Here is a 17,794-nt window from a genome sequence, read left to right as displayed (position 1 = left end):
TCGCTCACTCACTCGCTCACTCACTCGCTCACTCGCTCGCTCACTCGCTCACTCACTCGCTCACTCACTCGCTCGCTCGCTCGCTCGCTCGCTCGCTCACTCTCTCACTCGCTCGCTCACTCACTCACTCACTCACTCACTCACTCACTCACTCACTCACTCACTCACTCACTCAATCGCTCGCTCCCACGCTCTCTCACTCATTCACTCACGCGCTCACCCCTTCACTCACGCAGTCACTCACGCGCTCACTCCTTCACTCACACACTCACTCGCTCGCTCACTCACGTGCTCACTCACGCGCTCACTCACGCGCTTTCTCACACTTTCACTCACTCGCTCACGCACTCACTCACACTTTCACTCACTCACGCGCTCATTCACGCGCTCATTCATGCGCTCGCTCGCTCACTCGCTCACTCACTCGCTCACTCACTCACTCACTCACTCACTCACTCACTCACTCACTCACTCACTCACTCACTCACTCACTCACTCACCTTTTCTGGCAAGGTCACAAGTAAAGGCGAAAAAAGCAGTGGCGTGATGAAGAGCACCAGCGCTTTGTGAACGCACCACAACTTCTTGGCCACAACAGACATCTTTGCCTTCTGGCGTCGAAGTTTGGTCCGAAGTGGCAGAGAGCGAGCTGGCGGGCGGCCCTTTAAAGCCTCTGCAAGCCCGCGGAGAAGATTAACCACCCGCTCGGCCACAGGTTAACGTGTCGTACGCAGGTGTCAAATAGTTAAGCGGGATGCTGGGATTTCCCAAAGTAGGCCTCTCCCACTTTCAACTGGGGGGGGGGCGGGGGCGGGTCTTGCATGCTGAATCTTTGGAGCCCCTGACCTGCAAAAAGAGTCATGTCATGCCGAGAGAGCAGCTGTGGCCTGAAATTCTCCAACAACCAAATAGTTGATGCACCATAATAAACTGATTACAGCTGCACCTGCTGTGCACAATTGGCCACTGGGGGGCAGTACAATGCAGTCATGCACACACACACGCGCGCACACGCACTCGCGCACACACGCACTCGCGCTCACACACAGACACACACACACAGACACACACACTAACCCTAACCCTAACTGCTCAAAAGCAATGCGAGTTTGTAAAATCAGTCTGCCTGTGAGCTTTGCTATATACTGTGTCTGTGCCACTTCAAGTGTCCAAAGATGGCCACGTAGACCATTTGCTAGCCCATCCGTGGCGTTTTGCGTATTGGCTTGGCACTGAGCAAAGGATTTTCTTTTTTCCAAGACAAAAATACATAGGAGCTAGTTTTGAGTCTACGACGTGCAATTCACGCTCGTTGTGTTGATTTTGGCAGCAAACTGCAGCCTGCAGTTGCAATTCAGAGCTCAGACTCTCCTTTTTCAACAATGGCCTGGCCCACCAACTGATACGACGCCAAAGCAGCCCAAAGCTCCAACACTTGACCATTTCAAATAGAGCGGGACGAGAGGGTGTCATCTGTGGCGAATCGGAGGGAGGCGGCGACAAACCAAGACCCGACCTCTTCTGTCGTACTTGACTTGCCCTTCTTTGCACACAAGAGCACAAGCGGCCACACGTTTTACACGCAATGTCGAAGATCGGCGACCTTTTTGAAAGGCGGAGCTAATACTCGGAAAGTGATTCATGCGTCATGGTGAAGCCCTTTTGTGATTAAGGGCTGTATAAATAAATGAAAAAGTCACCAGAACGTGGCATGATAGGCAATGGGCAACAATTTATTTGGACAAATCTGGTTCAGTTTCCCAACTTTCAATTGGACAACATTGGTGGAAAATCCCAACGTCCCAATCGGGTCCTGGCGGTGCCCACGTCTCTGCTCCGGGAGATCACGCATAGCGAGCTCCAAAGACCTGCGCAATGAGCGGGCGACAAAAGGCCAAAATCAGCACACAGACGACAGTGCTGAGCACCCCGCCCGCTTTCTGTCACGCGGATGGTCCCGCGCGGCTACGGCGACAGCAGACAGCGGCAGCAGACGGCGGCAGCAGACGGCGGCTCTCCTCGTGCACAGACAAGCATTTTCAGCAACTACGCGGACAAAAACAGCAAAAGCGCATCACGCGCAGTAGTGCGAGGCTCGATTTTGGCCCGAGGGCATTCACCAACCCCTGTGAGCAAAGTGGGCAAAATGTGAGCATGCAGACTCCTCGGCTGGCCGGGTCCATGGATTTGCAGCTTTCCCTCCCTTTTGCAATGACCGGCAGACGCGCAGCGGCATGCTAACCGTACGACGGCTGTGATTTTGGTTGCCGGCGGAGGGTGCTATGTGCCAACGGGACTTTCATTACCCCGATGCTTATGCAGGACACGAGCGCTTTGACCAAGGCAACCGCCAAGCAGCCCAGAGCGGTCCACGTGACTGGCAGTGGCAGCGGCAGCGCCTCCTCATGTCGACTGCCGTTAAGTGCGCTCGTCGCCGTCGCTGCTGTGGCCCCACAATCTTAAGTCAGGTGGAGAAAAGGACAACGGAAGAGGTATGGTTTGCAAGAACCTCTCTCTCTCTCAATGTGATATCACGCGTACAGTGCGGGTCGGGGAGCACGCCGTTACTTACCTTGAACCCGAAGGCCGAAGGTGCAGTCTTTGCTTTGACCGCCTACCTTTGCGGTGATAACGCACTTGTAGGTACCGGAGTCCCGGGGCGTGACGGCGGGCAGGTGCAGACTGTGGTTGTTTCCGAAGGTGGCCCGCTGAGAACGGGTGGCCTCGATCTGGCGCCAGCTCCCGTCCACCTTGATGATAAAAGTCCTTTCCTGCCCACTCATCTGTCCGTTTGGAGAAGCGGCGGTGCATCATAGGTCACGTTGCCGGAGGCTGAAAAGCTTCACTAACCTTGTACCAAGACAGGAAGAGGAAATCGGTGCCGTCCCAACACAGACAGCTCAAGCTGACGTCTTTGCCGCACTCGACATCGCCGTTCGCCTGACTTCGGGCGACGCAACACGCGGCCGCCACCTGCTCGAAAGGCGCACGACCGGCTCGGCTCAGCTCAGCTGTTCGGTTCCAAACGCTGATTGCCAAATGACCTCGGGCTCACCTTCACCAACAGCGATAGCCGGCTCATCGTTTTAGTCTTCCTCCGCGGGCGCGATCTGACGCGGCGGCGGCAACGACTTGTGGAGCTGAAAAAAAGGCTGCTTCCTGGAACAGAAGCTGGTGGGCGGGTGGGCAAGCGACGCTCTCGTGCAGGGCTGTCATTTTGTACTTTTCCTCAGAGGGCCAATATGACTGTGTGTGAACATCTAAGAGTATTTAGATCAGGGGCGCCAGGTCGAGCCCCTCTCTATCCAGCCTGCTGCTTATCAGCAACAATGGTGAATCAGGAGCGAGGGGGGAAGCAGCACTTCTGAGATAAAAAACAACCACTCGCAAGCAACATCTCTATTACTGAAGACAGTTTGTCATTTTAGTATTGACACGTAAAGTCCATGCAGAATTTGTCTTGGCGGCGGCGGCAACCCAAATACAATTAGGCCGTGGGCCGGAGTTTGACAGCCCCGTTCGAGGTCAACATCTGTGACGCCTGAGTACGCGTGCGCTACCGTGCCAAAGTTTGGGCCCACTTAAAAATGTCCTTATTTTCGAAATAAAATAAAATGGCTGTTTCATTCCAGGCATGATGGACTAGGAAGTACAGCTGCATCCCGGCCGTGTGCCTCGAACATTTTGTACAATGTGAAATAAGAACAGGAAGTTGATCAAATGCAGAGGGCCACTCGGGGGGATTATTTTGTATTCGTGAGCTCCTTGGATTTGGAACAAATTGGTCAAATGAATGATTTCTCTTTGAATTTGTACTCCCAAGCGGACACCGTTAGTAGAGTAGGACATTTACAAACACACTTGCGCACATACAGGCAATCGCGCGCGCGCACACAGATTTCCTGTTTTCAATCCCAGGGAACTCCCCATTGTGCCTCCTCAAGCATATTATTTGTAGGTGTCACTCTTGTTGACAAAAGAGGTCAATACCTGGTTATTAATAGCTACGGGGCTTCATGGAGAAGAGAAAAGAACGACACGCTCCTTCCGCATAAAGCAATACCTCCTTGTGCTGCAGCCGCAGCCGGAGCCGCAGCAGCAGCCGGCGGCGCAAGGCTGCATTAACGTTTTTGCAAAGCGTGAGTGGAAATGAGCCGTTATTGGCCACTTCCTCCTTGGAGGTTTGTGTCGAATAATCAAACACCGCCACCGCTTTGCTCCACCTACATGCAGCTCACAAAGTAAACATTTTCACCTTCTGGCAACAGTGAGGGGGAAACTAAATAGCAACAGAAAGGGGGCAACTAAATAGCAACAAACGAGACCAGGGAACGAGGAACACCTGCACAAGGCGCAAGTGAGCAAATTGCAAGACGCAAGGGGCGGGGCGAACGACAACACTTCGAGCGAGACAAAGAAAACGGAACTTTGACAAAAAGGACAAGAAAAAAACAAGCCAAGTCCAAATCAAAAGCAAACAAACTCAGAAGATGACATCAAACCTGCGGCGCTTGAGTCTCGCAAGCCTTATTGAGTGACGGCGGAAATCCGGGCCAGCGCGCATGCGCGTGCCTGTTGGGTCACAGCCGCGCTGGAAATGTGTCGCGCGCGCCCGGAGCTGGTTAGCCTGCTCGCGCAAGTCCCCCACCCCCTGCGTGTTTCTGTCAGTGAGCTTGTTAGGCGCACGCTCGCAAGCCTCTGATTGAGGAAATCCGTTGACTGTTTGCTCCTCACGCTGACATGAAACACCCAAATGGCTCCCGCTTTCCCATGAAGGCTGTCTGCGAATGTTTACGGATGACGGATTTATGGCCCTATGATGGAGCGAGCGCACAAGTGTAACGGCGGCAGCCAGCGCTTCCTACATCCCACGCTGCATGGCGGGCGACTTGCCTAACACTCACGAGTCAGAAAAGCAAGGGAAATGCCGCTCAAAAACACCCACTTCTTCTTTAGGCAACTTGTACTTCATTGGATGGAGGAATATTCCAATTGCTTGATGGTCTGCTCGAACAAAACGCTCGGGCTTATCTGTATTGTTCTGTAATTTCATCTGTGGGATTTCCTGTGAGCAGCAGAGCCGGCTTCGCCCCCCCCCCCCCCCCCCACACACACACCGTCCACCCCCCTGCCCATCCGATCGGCTCGCTGTCCGTCATCCGCCCGCCGAAACGGGCAATTGACCTCTCACCCCGGAGCTCCCCACGGCAGTGATTTATCCCTTCGGCATACCGACAGCTGCGTTTGGGGGTCTGACCGGAATGTGAGCCGCTATTTGCCGTGACGAATCCGTAGCAGACTTCAAAGAAGAAGAAAAAAACCCGGCAGATTGAGAAGAAAAGAAAATAAGCACACAAAGGCTAATGACAGCGGAAACCTCACACCAACTCTGCTTCTTGCTCGCTTGGTAAACGGCAGCTCAGTGGCAAGCCTGCCTGCTGGCGGTGAGATAATTTGTTGTCAAAAACAACACGCACACCCACACACGCACGCACGCGCCCACGCACACCCACGCACACCGATTGAAGTCATTATTCGCGGCTGCCTCGTCACGTCACGTCACACGGCCTGCGTACGAGCGCTGCAGTCAAAGGACGCGGCTAACAGTCCCAACGGGATCGCTGCTCGGCTCAGACGGAGGCGGGATTTTGACGTGGCGCATCTAAAGGACTAACCATTCTACGTAGTTCAGCTATCATCCTGTGGCCTTTGCTGAATTGGATAAGTCGACAACACCGTGCACATTTCCTTCCAGTGCACGCCGCTTTGCATTTTGCCCTTTAGAAAGCGTCAACTCTAAGCTAGGGATGAGGCATCACATTTGCAGACATGCACGAGCTCCGTTCTTGGCCAGTGTTGCTCAATAAAATCCCAGTCCTTTTGTCATCAAATCAACTTTATGGCAATTTGTTTGCAAATAAAGAAGGACAAATATTCACAAGTCTCAGACAAATGTCCTGCATCCTCAGGGGCTTCTTTATACATTTGTCACTCAAGCATAAATACTCTGGTGTGGGGATGTACGTGCGTGCGTGCGTGCGTGCGTGCGTGCGTGCGACCGTGCGTGTGCAGCTCTAACTCTTCCCTGAGAAAGTCTCTTGAGGGTTTTCAGGTGGCCAATCCTTCCGTGCCGCCACTTCTTTCACTCAGCGTCTGAGTTGCAGTGGGCCCAGTCTGCACATCTTTAAAGACTAGCCGCCCTCCTTGGGTGGAGAAGAAACACATTGAGTTGAGCCTATACTACAAAATAGTATCAGGAAAACGCAACCTATATTTGATATCCCGTAAGAATGTCTAAAACACTACAAACAGGGAGTGTATATGCATGAGTGCAATCATGCATGTCATCTTCATGATTGATCATGAAATATGTTCTTTCTTCTCCTTTATGTTTGCGACATAGGGAAAGAGCAATTCTACATCACGTGTGTGTGTGCGTGCTTGTGTGTGCGTGTGTATGTACGTGTGCGTGTACTTAGAATCGCTTCTCCTCATTTATGAAACTTTCATAGTCCAATTCGAGAAAAGCTCTCCTCGCTACCCAAATTGGCTGGCTGGCCGGCTTTCATTCAATTCATCTGCTTGAGCGGCATGCCCAAGTTGGTTACCCTTACCCCTTTCCTCTGGTTGCTCAAGCAGAAAGTGCAGATGGTCCTGGGCTGCTTGCTTGCCTTGTCTCCAGCCTGTGCGTGGAGAGCGTCGAAGCACGGCTGCCCTCCTCCATCGGCGCAGCTGTCCCCCCCGACGAGAAGCACATTGGCCAAGTGGGAAATGTAGCTGGAGGCCAGGCGTAGCGTCTCGATCTTGGAGAGCTTCCTGTCCACCGGTTCGGTGGGGATGAGGGTCCTGAGGGCCGTGAAAGCGCTGTTGACGCTCTGGGTCCGGCCGCGCTCCCTGGCGTTGGCCGCGCTGCGCTGCTGCTGCTGCTGCTGCTGCTTCACGACCATCGCGCCGCCGGCTTTGCGCGCAGTCCTCGCTCGTTTGTCGCCGTAGAGCCGCTCGGAGGAGCTGTCGTCGCTCTCGCTGCAGCGGTCGTCGTCCTCTGACGCGACGCTCAGATCGGAATAGAAGCGCTCCTCGGCCACCGGACGCAGCATGGCAAACGCCATCGCTCGACTTGGTCCCGGCTACTCCCCCTCTTCTGCAGCGGCATCGGCGCGCGTCACCCAACAGGCGTGCAGCGGCGGCGGCGGGCTCGACATCGCTGCACGTGCAAGGAAGCTTCCTTGAGATGTAACGACCGCACCTGCGTGCGCTGGGCTAGAGGGCGTCGTGGATACTGAAAGCGCGATACTCTGACATCACAAGCGCGCTCTCACGCACGCACGCACGCACGCACGCACGCACGCACGCCCCCTCCACTATAGCAAAACAACTCCCAACCTATAACTACAGCTTGTATAAAAATACAGAGGTAAAAGTAGAAGTACCGATTCAACTCATTGGAAGCAAAGGTCACAACTGCTTTCTTGTGACTAATTTGTGACTATACTGTATGACGGAGCTGTACGCAGAGCCGGTTCAGACCTCCAGGGGGCCCTACGCGAAAATATGTTCATGGGAGGGCTGACGTTGCCTTGCTTGCCTGACTGCTGTTGTCTTTGCACATTGTCATGAAGACACCTCTGTCACGCCCGTGCCACACGCTCGGCCGGCAACTTCCCTCAGCCGCACCCCTTTCGTTACTGTAATGTATGTCACCTGCTTCCTCTGTTACCTTGTGTATTTAAGCACTGCCCGTCTATTTCTCCCCGTCGGTGTCTACTGTTCTGTTCCGTCCCTGTCCGTGCCCAGTGTTCCTGTTCCTGTCGTCTGGTTTTCCCCCAGTCTGTCTGGAGGCTCACGGTCAGAATTTTAGCCTTGTCCAAGTGCACTTCTGTCTGTCTGTCGGTCGGTCGGTCGGTCTGTTTGCTGGCCGTGAGTCTCTCTCCCGTTTGTGTCTTCGTTTCCCCACCTGCCTCCCTTCCAACTCCCTTTCCCTTCAATAAACCCTGGTTCAAGCTGCATCTGGTCGCCCTGGCTCAACTCATTCCTGACAACCTTTTTCTTTTTTCATGACCTGATTTCAAATGCTGCGACATCTTTGCGGCTACGAGTCTACTCTTCGACGACACGCTGCTGCGAGCCATACGGCGCTACTAGTCGAGACAAGTTAATACACGTGACAGAATGATGAGGTCACGCGAGGCCTCACGCTAAGTGCGCAGTGTGTCTATTGGACGCGCTGGCCGCCGGTAGTGGCTGTACGGTTGGGTGAGCTCCCAAAAGGCCGGCGCTCAAGACAGTGGACAGGAGCAGTATAGGCTTGGAGTTTTGATTGATAAGACTTGCAGGCTACTGACAAGAACAGAATGCTTGAAATTCAGTTCATTGGCTCGGGCAGGTACGCTCCATTTTGTCATATCCAGACGTCCAAGTTGACCATTGGATTGAGCCACAAATGAGCATTTTGTGCAAATAATTTCGTGTCCACAAATTAGTATATTGTAGCCAGGGACAAAAGTGGTCCATAGTTATACGTAAGTGTACAAAAATAACCAAAGTGAATGATTCCTTCACCGCCATGGACTTCTACATCTCTCGATGACTGTTTTATCAAGACGCGCATGCGGGAGGGGTTTCGTCCAGCTTGTCTGCGAAACTGGGGTCTGCAAAGCGCTGAAATGACAAAGGGTTCAGTGGTCGCAGGCGTCGCAGCGCTTTGGACGAGTACACCGTTTGAGTTGAACGGGGGCAATGTTTTGCTGGTTTCCATCTCAGGGGTGTTGCGTGACAAAAGGCTTCGGAGGAGTCGGCTACTTTCAGACAGCCAGGGGAAGGAAATCTACTGGCATGAGGGAACGTGTCGAGTCCTTTTGGCTTTGCTCTCCCTTGGTTTGCACAATGGCCACCAAGGGGCGATCATCAAGCGTGGTGACGTATGGGAAAGTCCTCTTCTGCGTCATAACAAAGCGCAAGGGTTGTATCGAAAAGCTGCCTGCCCTGCCCTTCCCAGCCTGCTCTCCATGCCAGGACCGGAGTGTCAGGCTTGGCTCCAAAGCACAATCGGCCCAAAGCGTACGAGACGGCACAGCGAGTCCCCATGACGTCATCAAACGTATATCCGCTTGGAGAGCTGAATCCTTCCCAAGTCGCAAAACGTTTCACTGATGTGCGTGGGATGCTGCGTTCATGTGCGCCATGGAAAATTGCCAACTCTTACACTCCGGTCAAAAGACGCCCTTTCAGAACCAAAACATGGCACTGGGTTCTTTTTCATGTGAATGGGTGCTCGCTAGTAAAAAAGTGCCATCTTCCGTCCCCATCCCGAGCTAACTTAACAAAAGACTCGAATATTTGACACACAACTAAGCTACAATCTGGAATAGAAGGTGTCGAATTGGAAGGAATTGTGATCTGGTTTCTTCTTCCTTTTTTTCTTTTCATGTCTGGATTATTCCCACTGGCTTGCAGGGTGGAAAAAAGTGGTAAAGTTCTGATGAAAACAAAGCTCGTGAGCAAAAGCAACATGACAGCAACCGAGACAATGAAGCCACAATGGAAACAGGGAAGGAACTAAGTACACCTCGACAATTAAGGAGCACTACGGGTTGCAGGGAGCTGATTGGCTGAGACCAGGCTTAGGGGAACCCAGCGCACGTGCACACAAGGAAAACAAACATACAAACAAACCAAGTCAAAGTTGATCATGGCAGATTGCATTCCCGACAAATAAGAGCAGACTTGCAGATTGTGCTATTATTTTTATTAAGGTTATCATTGCTATTGTTGTTGTCATAAATCGTAGCAGAACAAGAGAAACCAAAACACCCCTCAACAATCATGGCTTAAGTTTGTTCAGAGAAAGGGAGGGGGGAACAGAGAGAGAGAGAGAGAGAGAGAGAGAGAGAAAGAGAAAGAGAAAGAGAAAGAGAAAGAGAGAGAGAGAGAGAGAGAGAGAGAGAGAGAGAGAGAGAGAGAGAGAGAGAGAGAGAGAGAGAGAGAGAGAGAGAGAGAGAGAGAGAGAGAGAGAGAGAGAGAGAGAGAACTCTTGATCTTTTTTTGAGGGCCATATGGAAGGTTTCAAGCAGCCAACCATATGTCGAAGGCTTTTGTCATGGAAATCATATTTATTTGGCACTTCTCTTTGCACAGCAGAGCTGGACACATAAAAAAGTGAAACAGAGCATGATCAATTGTTTGAAAATACACTGAAGTATTTCTGCCTTGTCCTGAACAAATAGATTGGAAAGCAAGACACTCCCTGATTCATGCGGTCACCCGGACGGACTGATTGCTAACTCTTTTGTTTTGACCCCAAAATAAGACAGCATGGCTGGAAAAGGGCAATTCAATGTCCACATGCATATTATTGCTGTGATGTATTTACAATTCTATGTACACATTTGTCAAAGAGGAACAATGCTGCAGGTTGTCTCAATTTGGAAAGCAAGAATCAAGTAATCCTCTGCGCCAGGTACCGGTCCGTGGGTCACTTGGTACCGGGCCGCCAAGCCGCACAGGAAAAAAAAAAAAAATTAGCGACGATCAATTAATTCAGGTCAAGACACTCGTCCCGGTCACGTGACATGTTTCCCCAGTCGAGCCCGCAAAGCTAATATGTGGCGACAGGCTAACTAACCAGGCAATGAAGCATTCAAAACTGCTTCAACACATGGAGACCAAGCATCCTGCAATAAAAGACAAACCTTAATCCAGGGGTGTCAAACTCTTTTCCTCGGGGGCCGAATCCCTACATGTTTTCCAAGTTTCCCTTGTTAAACACACCTGATTCAAATGACCAGTTCGTCCTCACTTTCAGCAGGAGCCTGATTAATTGAATCAAGTGTGTTTAACGAGGGAAACTTGGAAAACATGGAGGGATTCGGCCCCCGAGGAAAGGATCCTGACACCCCTGCGCTTAATCACTTCGGGTGTCATTGTCTCCGATTACGTCTAGATGGGACCGGCTCGTTTCTGAGAAACAAACTCAGTGCTCCCACTAATTCAACGTAATGGTGAGTTGTATTTTTGTCATTTGTACTTGTTTTTATGTCAGTCGTATCATTTTATTTCATTGTATTTACATATTTATTATAAATGTATTATTTATTTATTTATATAAATGTATTATTTATTTATTTATATAAATGCCGGTCCGCGAAAATATTTCTGACATGTAACCGGTCCGTGGCGCAAAAAAGGTTGGGGACCACTGCTCTGCGCTCTGACCCGCTGCTAACCCTAAGCCTGCACGACCACAAATGAAAAGAGGGTTGAAACGTTTTCGTTTGCAACGCAGTCCGTATGAAATTGCCGTGGCAAAGCATCTTGAGCTTCTCCTACCATCAGCGACCAGTGATTTGTTTACACTTCAATAATTGAGCCATGTGCCAAATGATGCTTTTCGGAGACAGGTGGTCGGGGCGCTCTCACGCAGAGATTCAGCTGTGGTACCGAGACAAGTGGATGGATAAACGGAGCGGAAACTCCTGCCTAACCCTAACCCCCATGTGCAGGGTGTTCTGGGCTTGCTTTTGCTCCTGCCTAACCTTAACCCGCATGTGCAGGGTGTTTTTGGCTTCCTTTTACTCCTGCCTAAGCCTAACCTGTCACGTACCGGCGCCACCTGTGACAGGACCACGCCCCCCTATCAGCGGAATCGCCGCCACCTGCCACAGGCTCATGGACAGCGCTATATCAACGCCGCCAGGGCAGACCCGAGTGTCCGTCTGTCCCGTGATATTGCTTCGCTCTCCGGTCCACGACAAACTGACATCCTTGAAGAATCGAAGATACAGCAGAACAGCTTGTTTTTTCCCAGCCTGATCGCCGATCCAGCGCCAGCTCCAGCTACTCCCACCTTACCCCGCAATAAAGTCTCTATCGCTACGCACTTGGCTGTACTGTCCAATCCCTTACATAACCCGCATGTGCAGGGTGTTTTGGGCTTGCTTTTGAGTCAAGGGCTTTGTTATTGCCTGAGTTGGAAAGTGCTGGTCCTGAGGAGGAGCACTCATCTGACTTTTGGGGACAAGATGGGGAGACTGTTTTGGCGTTTCATTGTCATTCTTTTCTTTTTATTGCCCTAAACTGAGTGATAACGAGACAGCTGTGATTGTTGTACATGTCCACACAGTTATTGCCATGGGGGAAAGTTGAGCATTGCTTGGCTGGACCTGGGCTTGCGGTGGATGCTGTACATTGTTCCTCTTTAAAAACTATTGTAAGTCCCATGGACTCTCTACAGTTTTCATGCATATAAACATTTTCTTTGAAGAGCAGCAGCATCTTACAAGTTCAATGAATATTCGTTATCTGAATAAATAAATAAATAAATAAATAAATAAATAATCAATCAATCAATCAATCAATCAATCAATCAATCAATCAATCAATCACAATTAAGTCTTCCATACCCCCAAAATAAATAAATCACGAGCTAAATAAAGTATTTACACAATGATTGGATGCAGCTAGACAATTGGACGGAGCTTTGAGCGACATGGAAGAGTCACTTTGTAACCGAGGGTCTGCGAGTTAGTAAAGCGCCAGCCCGTCGTCACACTGGTGGACAAGGGAGCCTCAAAGAGCGAGGGAGGGAGGGAGGTAGGGAGGAAGGGAGGGAGGAGCCCCGCGCTCGCTCCCTCCCGGAAGGATGCCGCACCTCTAAAGGCGGCATGACGACCACAAGTCGGAGGAAGAACAAGTGTTTTCTTTGCTATAGACGCGGGGCAGCCAAAAGGGCCGACTGCCTACTCGCTGCCGTTTGGATCCTGTCGACAGGACTCAAACAGTAGGGGCCCGTGAGGGCTTCTTCACAATATTTGGAATACCCACAGTTACAAAGCTGCACTTTGATCACTGGATATTGAACACACACACACACGCACGCACGCACGCACGCACGCACGCACGCGCACACAAATCATTTTAGAAAAATCAAATACAAAAATAACATTGGTGTGGAAAAGAGGCTTATCTTTGTACGTGTTGAAATTGATCTCCCTTTCTTCTTTTTTGCAAATACTGTTATAGTTCACATTTTCTTAAAAAGTTGCAAAAGAATTGGATTCTTAGCAAATAAAAAGCAGCATCAAAATACAAGAGGTCATTTTGTCTCTAAAAAAGCCAAAGAACACTGTCCTTTGTTCATTTTCTCATGACTATTTGCTATAAAATATCAGGAATCTAAATGTTATTACTATTGATATGAGTATAGTCATTGATAAAAATACACATGCCAGGCCTCATAGTATAGTAATTGTGTGTGGGTGAGCACATGTCGCTAATGCTATCATCTACAGTTTCTAGTTGGGGAAGGAAGGTTTTTGATTGTATTTGTCTGTGGGCGATCAGCTACTGTGCGGGAGGGAGGGAGTTAAGGGGGGGGGGGGGATCCAGCATCTTCTGAAATAGTCTTTTGCTGCTGCCGCCACTGCCGCCGCTCCAGCCTCTTTGTAATCTCAGTGAAAATATTGCTTTCCCAAAAAAGGCATGGAGGGCAACCGGAGCGAAAAGCACGTTGGGCGGGCATCCTCCTCAGTCGTCCGACCCCGAGTCGTCTTCGTCGTCGGCGGACCCCTTGAAGCAAGCTGACTCGTAGTGCTTGTTTAGGTAGGACTTGAGAGCGAAGGTCTTATTGCAGCGCTTGCATCGGTAGAGCTTGAAGGCAGAGTGCGTTTGCATGTGGGCGCGGAGGTTGGAGCGGTCGGCGAAGGCTTTGCCGCAGTGGGCGCAAGCGAAGGGTTTCTCGCCCGTGTGGGAACGCGTGTGGCCTTGGAGGAGCCACGGGCGGCTGAAGGCCTTGCCGCACACGTCGCACTTGTGCTTGAGGTCGTGGGTGAGGATGTGCATTGCCAAGGCTGGCATGGACACGTAGACTTTGCTGCAGGTGGGACACTTGCGGGCCATCTTGCTGTCCAGGCTGCGGTGCGTTTGCTTGTGTCTGCTCAAGTTGGAGGAGGTGGCGTAGGTCTTGCCGCACTCATTGCAGGCGTGGCGAGCGTCCTGCGGGGCGGCGGCGGTGGCGGCATGGCTGCCCCGCAGGACGCCGGCGTCACCGGCAGCCCCGTCGTCGTGGCCCTCGCCGCCGTCGCCCTTCCTCCTGGAGCGCCCGTCCGAGATGAAGAAGGCATCCATGGCGTAGCCCTCGTCCAGGGCCTCCGACTCGCCGCTGTAGAAGCCGCTGGCGGTCATGCCCGACTGGGGGCTGTCGGGGTGCTTCAGGTCGGGCTCGCAGTACTCGCCGCCGCCGCTGCTCACGTGGGTGTACAGCGGGTCCGACACCGGCTTGTGCTCCATCTTCTTCTCCCCCCGGTACGCAGATGGCGTGATGTAATCCTGGATGTAGCCTGAGCAAAGAGAGGCACGCATGCACGCACAGTTGGCCACCGCTCGTGATGGATGAGGACACGGTGACATTATCACCAGTGAACGAGGACCTTCCGTCCAGCAGCTAGCTCCACACTGAGGAGAGCTTCTTCAGCACTCCCCAGCAGTGGAAGGTGCCGCCTCTTTGATTTGAGCTTGCTTCCTGCTGCGCTGCCTGCCTACCTGCCTGCCGCTCTCTTTGTCGGCTCGTGTACGATGGTGCGCGTCTGGAATTTAGCTTCCCTTCCTGAAGCACTCTCCTGCCAAGAGGCTCAAAAATGCATCCGACCTGATGCTGAGAGTCTCAGGAGGCTTGGCGGTGGTGATGGGGGTTAGGGTCTGCTCTGAGAAACATTCCAAAGCGCTCTTTGCAGCAAGCGTTGAAAATTGCTCCTTGATGGCTGTTCAATGTTTTGAACTGCTCATCCCGCAAAACAGAGCGCAGTTGTTTGGAAAGGACAAAAGCAGCAGCGGGAGCAAAGATCAATGGAGCACATGGTCACTGCTTTGCTTGAGGACTGACACGCAGAGCATGGCTCTGTGAAGAGGCTCACTCCTTGCACGCCACCGGCTTGCTCGAGAAAGCACTCGCAAATCACATTGAGAGCTTCCAGGCTACTTTTCGCTCGCCACGACCCCAAACGGCCACAGTCATGGCCCGTCGCGCGCAACTACAAGACTTGACCCCCCGCCCACACGGACTGTTCTGCTCTGAGGAAGTCCAAATTTTTGTAATCATCACTTGCACTCTGCAGGCTGAAGGTTATTACGTAGATTTCTTCTTCCTCTATATCTTGGTTTCCTTTTATTGGACTTGTTTACTCCATTCAATGGGTCAAGGTCAGGCGTGGAGCGCCTCCTGTAGGAGCCACACTGGCTCTATCAGACGCCTTCCTCGGAAGCAAAGCGAGCCTGTAATTACCGGAGCCTCTCAGGCAGCCCTGTCTGTTGTCGACAGACACTCAAATCAAATGTCTCCACAATGGGGGAAGAAAATGGCCTGGCTAGCAGAAATGCTGGTGCTGCTAATTCATCTCTTGCCGCTTTGCGGGCTTGACATGAAAAAAACAAGGGAAGGAATCAAAGGGACAAGCAAGGGAATGTGGTTGAAGGTGTCCCTTTACGTAGTAAACTGTGTGTGTGCGTGCGTGTGTGTGTGCCTGTGTCTTTGTGTCTGTGCGTGCACACGTGTGTGTGTGTGTGTGTGTGTATGTGTTGTCCATCATAAATTCCCTGGCTTGAAAAGCAGGTGGGCATTATGGCAGCATGAAGCTGCGGCCTGCGACACCTCCCTCCCTCCCTCCCTTCCTGCCTCCCTCCCTCCGAGCAAGTGACAACAAAGACGCACACGCGGTCCGCTGAGGAGGGCTACAAAATGGAAGCGCTGAGCTGCAAGGCGAGCGCGAGAGTGAAGCTCGCTCTGAGCGCTAGCGAGCGGCGCTCGGGCAGCTCGGGCTGCTCAGGCCGCTCGGGCCGCCCGAACTGCGCCTTTCTCCGCCTTTACTGTGCAGCCGGCCCGCGTCACGTGCTAAAGCTGGCTGTTGCATTTTGCTCTCCTTCCCCTCCACCCCTATCCTGGCCGCGTGCTGATGCCGTGGGCCTACGTGGCTGAAACTCTAGCCCTGCTAGTTTTTAAATGCCCGCAAGGAAGAGAAAGATGCAGCGGAGCGATGGGGGTGGGGAGAGAGAGCGTGCATGCTCCATTTGACGGAGAAGAGGGGGGCAAGAGGGGAGGACGGGACCACGACGGGAACTCAAGGACAATAACGGCTAAGGACAAATGTACTCCTCTCTCTCACTTTCATCAGTCTATCAGCTGGCACCGTAGCCGAGAAAAATCAGCCGGCGTTTGGCGGCCTGACTGGCGCACAAGTGATTGGACACACGTTTTGTTCCCTGTTTGCATAAGCTGATCGCTGGCAGTGACCCGAATTGTGTCTGTCTGGCCTTCGCTTGGCGTCAAAAAACAAAAGTCTGGGAGCAGGGTGGGGGTGGGGCGCTCGGGAGGATTATCGGGGATATGGACGCAAATGCCAGCGAGCCGTTGCTTTCCACACTAGTTAAAACAAAGGAGGCTGCCCCAAGTGCGCCAATGTCAGGCATGCCGCAATCGCCCCATCCATCTCCGACCCAAGACGCACGCACGCGCTCACTTACCATTCTCGCTGAGACGGACGCCGAGGCTGGTCACCGAGTCCGTGATGGAGCGCGCCAGAGCCAACGCGTCGTCCGGGTGCTGATGGTGAGTCGCGTTGGATGAAGAGAAATCATCGAGTTTGATTTTCTTCACCAAAAATGAGCGGGGCATGTTTCAGCGCAGCCAAAAACGCATGAACATAAAGAAAACGGGTCGGAGGGAGCACAGCTAGCTTGAGGGGTAATCCTTGCGATGAAGACGGTGGCCAAAATCATGAGATGAAGAAAAAATAAATAAAAAAGCAGGCGACCAGTGATGAACGGCAATGCTGCGGGCTACACTCTCGCCCCCCCAGTGTCCTCGGAAAAAGTGACAGACAAATAAATAAATAAATGAATGAATAAATAAATAAATAAATAAAGGTGATCCTGTTCAGCACTGGATAGCTCCTGTGATGTAGTCGGCTTAAAGGACCAGTGAGGAGGAGAAAAGAAGGAGCCAGGCGCAGAGGAGAGAGTGAGAGGAAGTGAGAGGGAGAGAGGGAGAGAGAGAGAGAGAGAGAGAGAGAGAGAGAGAGAGAGAGAGAGAGAGAGAGAGAGAGAGAGAGACTGTCAGACTAGCTGAGATCAGCAATCACGCCAGCCTTTATATGGGGCACAGGCAGCGGAAGATCAGGTGGTGCTGCGAAATGGAGCTGCTTAGCTTTAATCCATCAAACGTCCCCGGGGACACACATCAAATTACGAGTGAAGCGTCTGTGCATTCGCACACAGACAGAGGAGAGGAGAAAGAACACAGTCAGAGCCCCGCTGGCCCCCCTTCTGCCGCCCGCCCGCCCGCTCGCCCTCCACCCTCGCTAGCCCTCCACCCTCGCTAGCCCTCTCCTCTTCCCTCCCCCGCTCGGAGGAGGAGGAGTGAAAGAGGCGGGCAGACAATGGAGATGTGGATGAGAACACGCCGGCTGTCCCGTCCCCCATTGTTTTGCCATCAATTGTCACAGTTGATGTTTGCCTCCCTCATGCAGCCTCAAACGGCCCTCGCAGGTTCGCGGCCCTCCGGCGCATGCTGAGGGAGGTTATGGCTGGGACAACGGGACACCTTTTTTTTTTCCCCCCTTCCCCCTCCCCTACGAAAGACGTTCTGGATTCCAGGGCTGCTGCTGATGAGGCAGCTTCAGGGAGCAGCAGCGCAGCTCAGCTCAGCTTCCTCCACATTACGGCACGGGTGTACCACGTGTGCCCTGTCATGCGTGCGTGCGTGCATGGCGGGGAATTAGTTTGTGACATATTTTTTGATTGGAGTGAA

The 17,794-nt window shown here is 52.2% G+C and overlaps 3 protein-coding genes across 3 annotated transcripts; all 3 read right to left on the bottom strand.

Moving 5' to 3' along the window:
- Positions 1–1,712: 1,712 nt before the first annotated feature.
- Positions 1,713–5,064, bottom strand: LOC133150208 (uncharacterized). The gene is made up of 5 exons (XM_061272591.1): positions 3,056–5,064; positions 2,851–2,973; positions 2,573–2,783; positions 2,307–2,458; positions 1,713–1,868 (listed from the first exon to the last, which is right to left on the bottom strand). The coding sequence occupies exons 1-5, from the start codon at positions 3,080–3,082 to the stop codon at positions 1,845–1,847; spliced, it is 537 nt and encodes a 178-aa protein (XP_061128575.1). The 5' UTR covers positions 3,083–5,064; the 3' UTR covers positions 1,713–1,844.
- Positions 5,065–5,878: 814 nt separating this feature from the next.
- On the bottom strand, positions 5,879–7,268 carry tcf15 (transcription factor 15). Its single transcript, XM_061270476.1, has 2 exons — positions 6,615–7,268; positions 5,879–6,203 (listed from the first exon to the last, which is right to left on the bottom strand). The coding sequence occupies exons 1-2, from the start codon at positions 7,107–7,109 to the stop codon at positions 6,192–6,194; spliced, it is 507 nt and encodes a 168-aa protein (XP_061126460.1). The 5' UTR covers positions 7,110–7,268; the 3' UTR covers positions 5,879–6,191.
- Positions 7,269–13,512: 6,244 nt separating this feature from the next.
- On the bottom strand, positions 13,513–16,748 carry scrt2 (scratch family zinc finger 2). Its single transcript, XM_061272517.1, has 2 exons — positions 16,510–16,748; positions 13,513–14,333 (listed from the first exon to the last, which is right to left on the bottom strand). The coding sequence occupies exons 1-2, from the start codon at positions 16,658–16,660 to the stop codon at positions 13,522–13,524; spliced, it is 963 nt and encodes a 320-aa protein (XP_061128501.1). The 5' UTR covers positions 16,661–16,748; the 3' UTR covers positions 13,513–13,521.
- Between the last annotated feature and the right edge of the window lie 1,046 nt (positions 16,749–17,794).

This window comes from Syngnathus typhle, linkage group LG2, assembly GCF_033458585.1.
Source record: "Syngnathus typhle isolate RoL2023-S1 ecotype Sweden linkage group LG2, RoL_Styp_1.0, whole genome shotgun sequence".
NCBI classification, from domain to species: domain Eukaryota; kingdom Metazoa; phylum Chordata; class Actinopteri; order Syngnathiformes; family Syngnathidae; genus Syngnathus; species Syngnathus typhle.
This window is presented reverse-complemented; position numbering and strand designations above follow the sequence as displayed.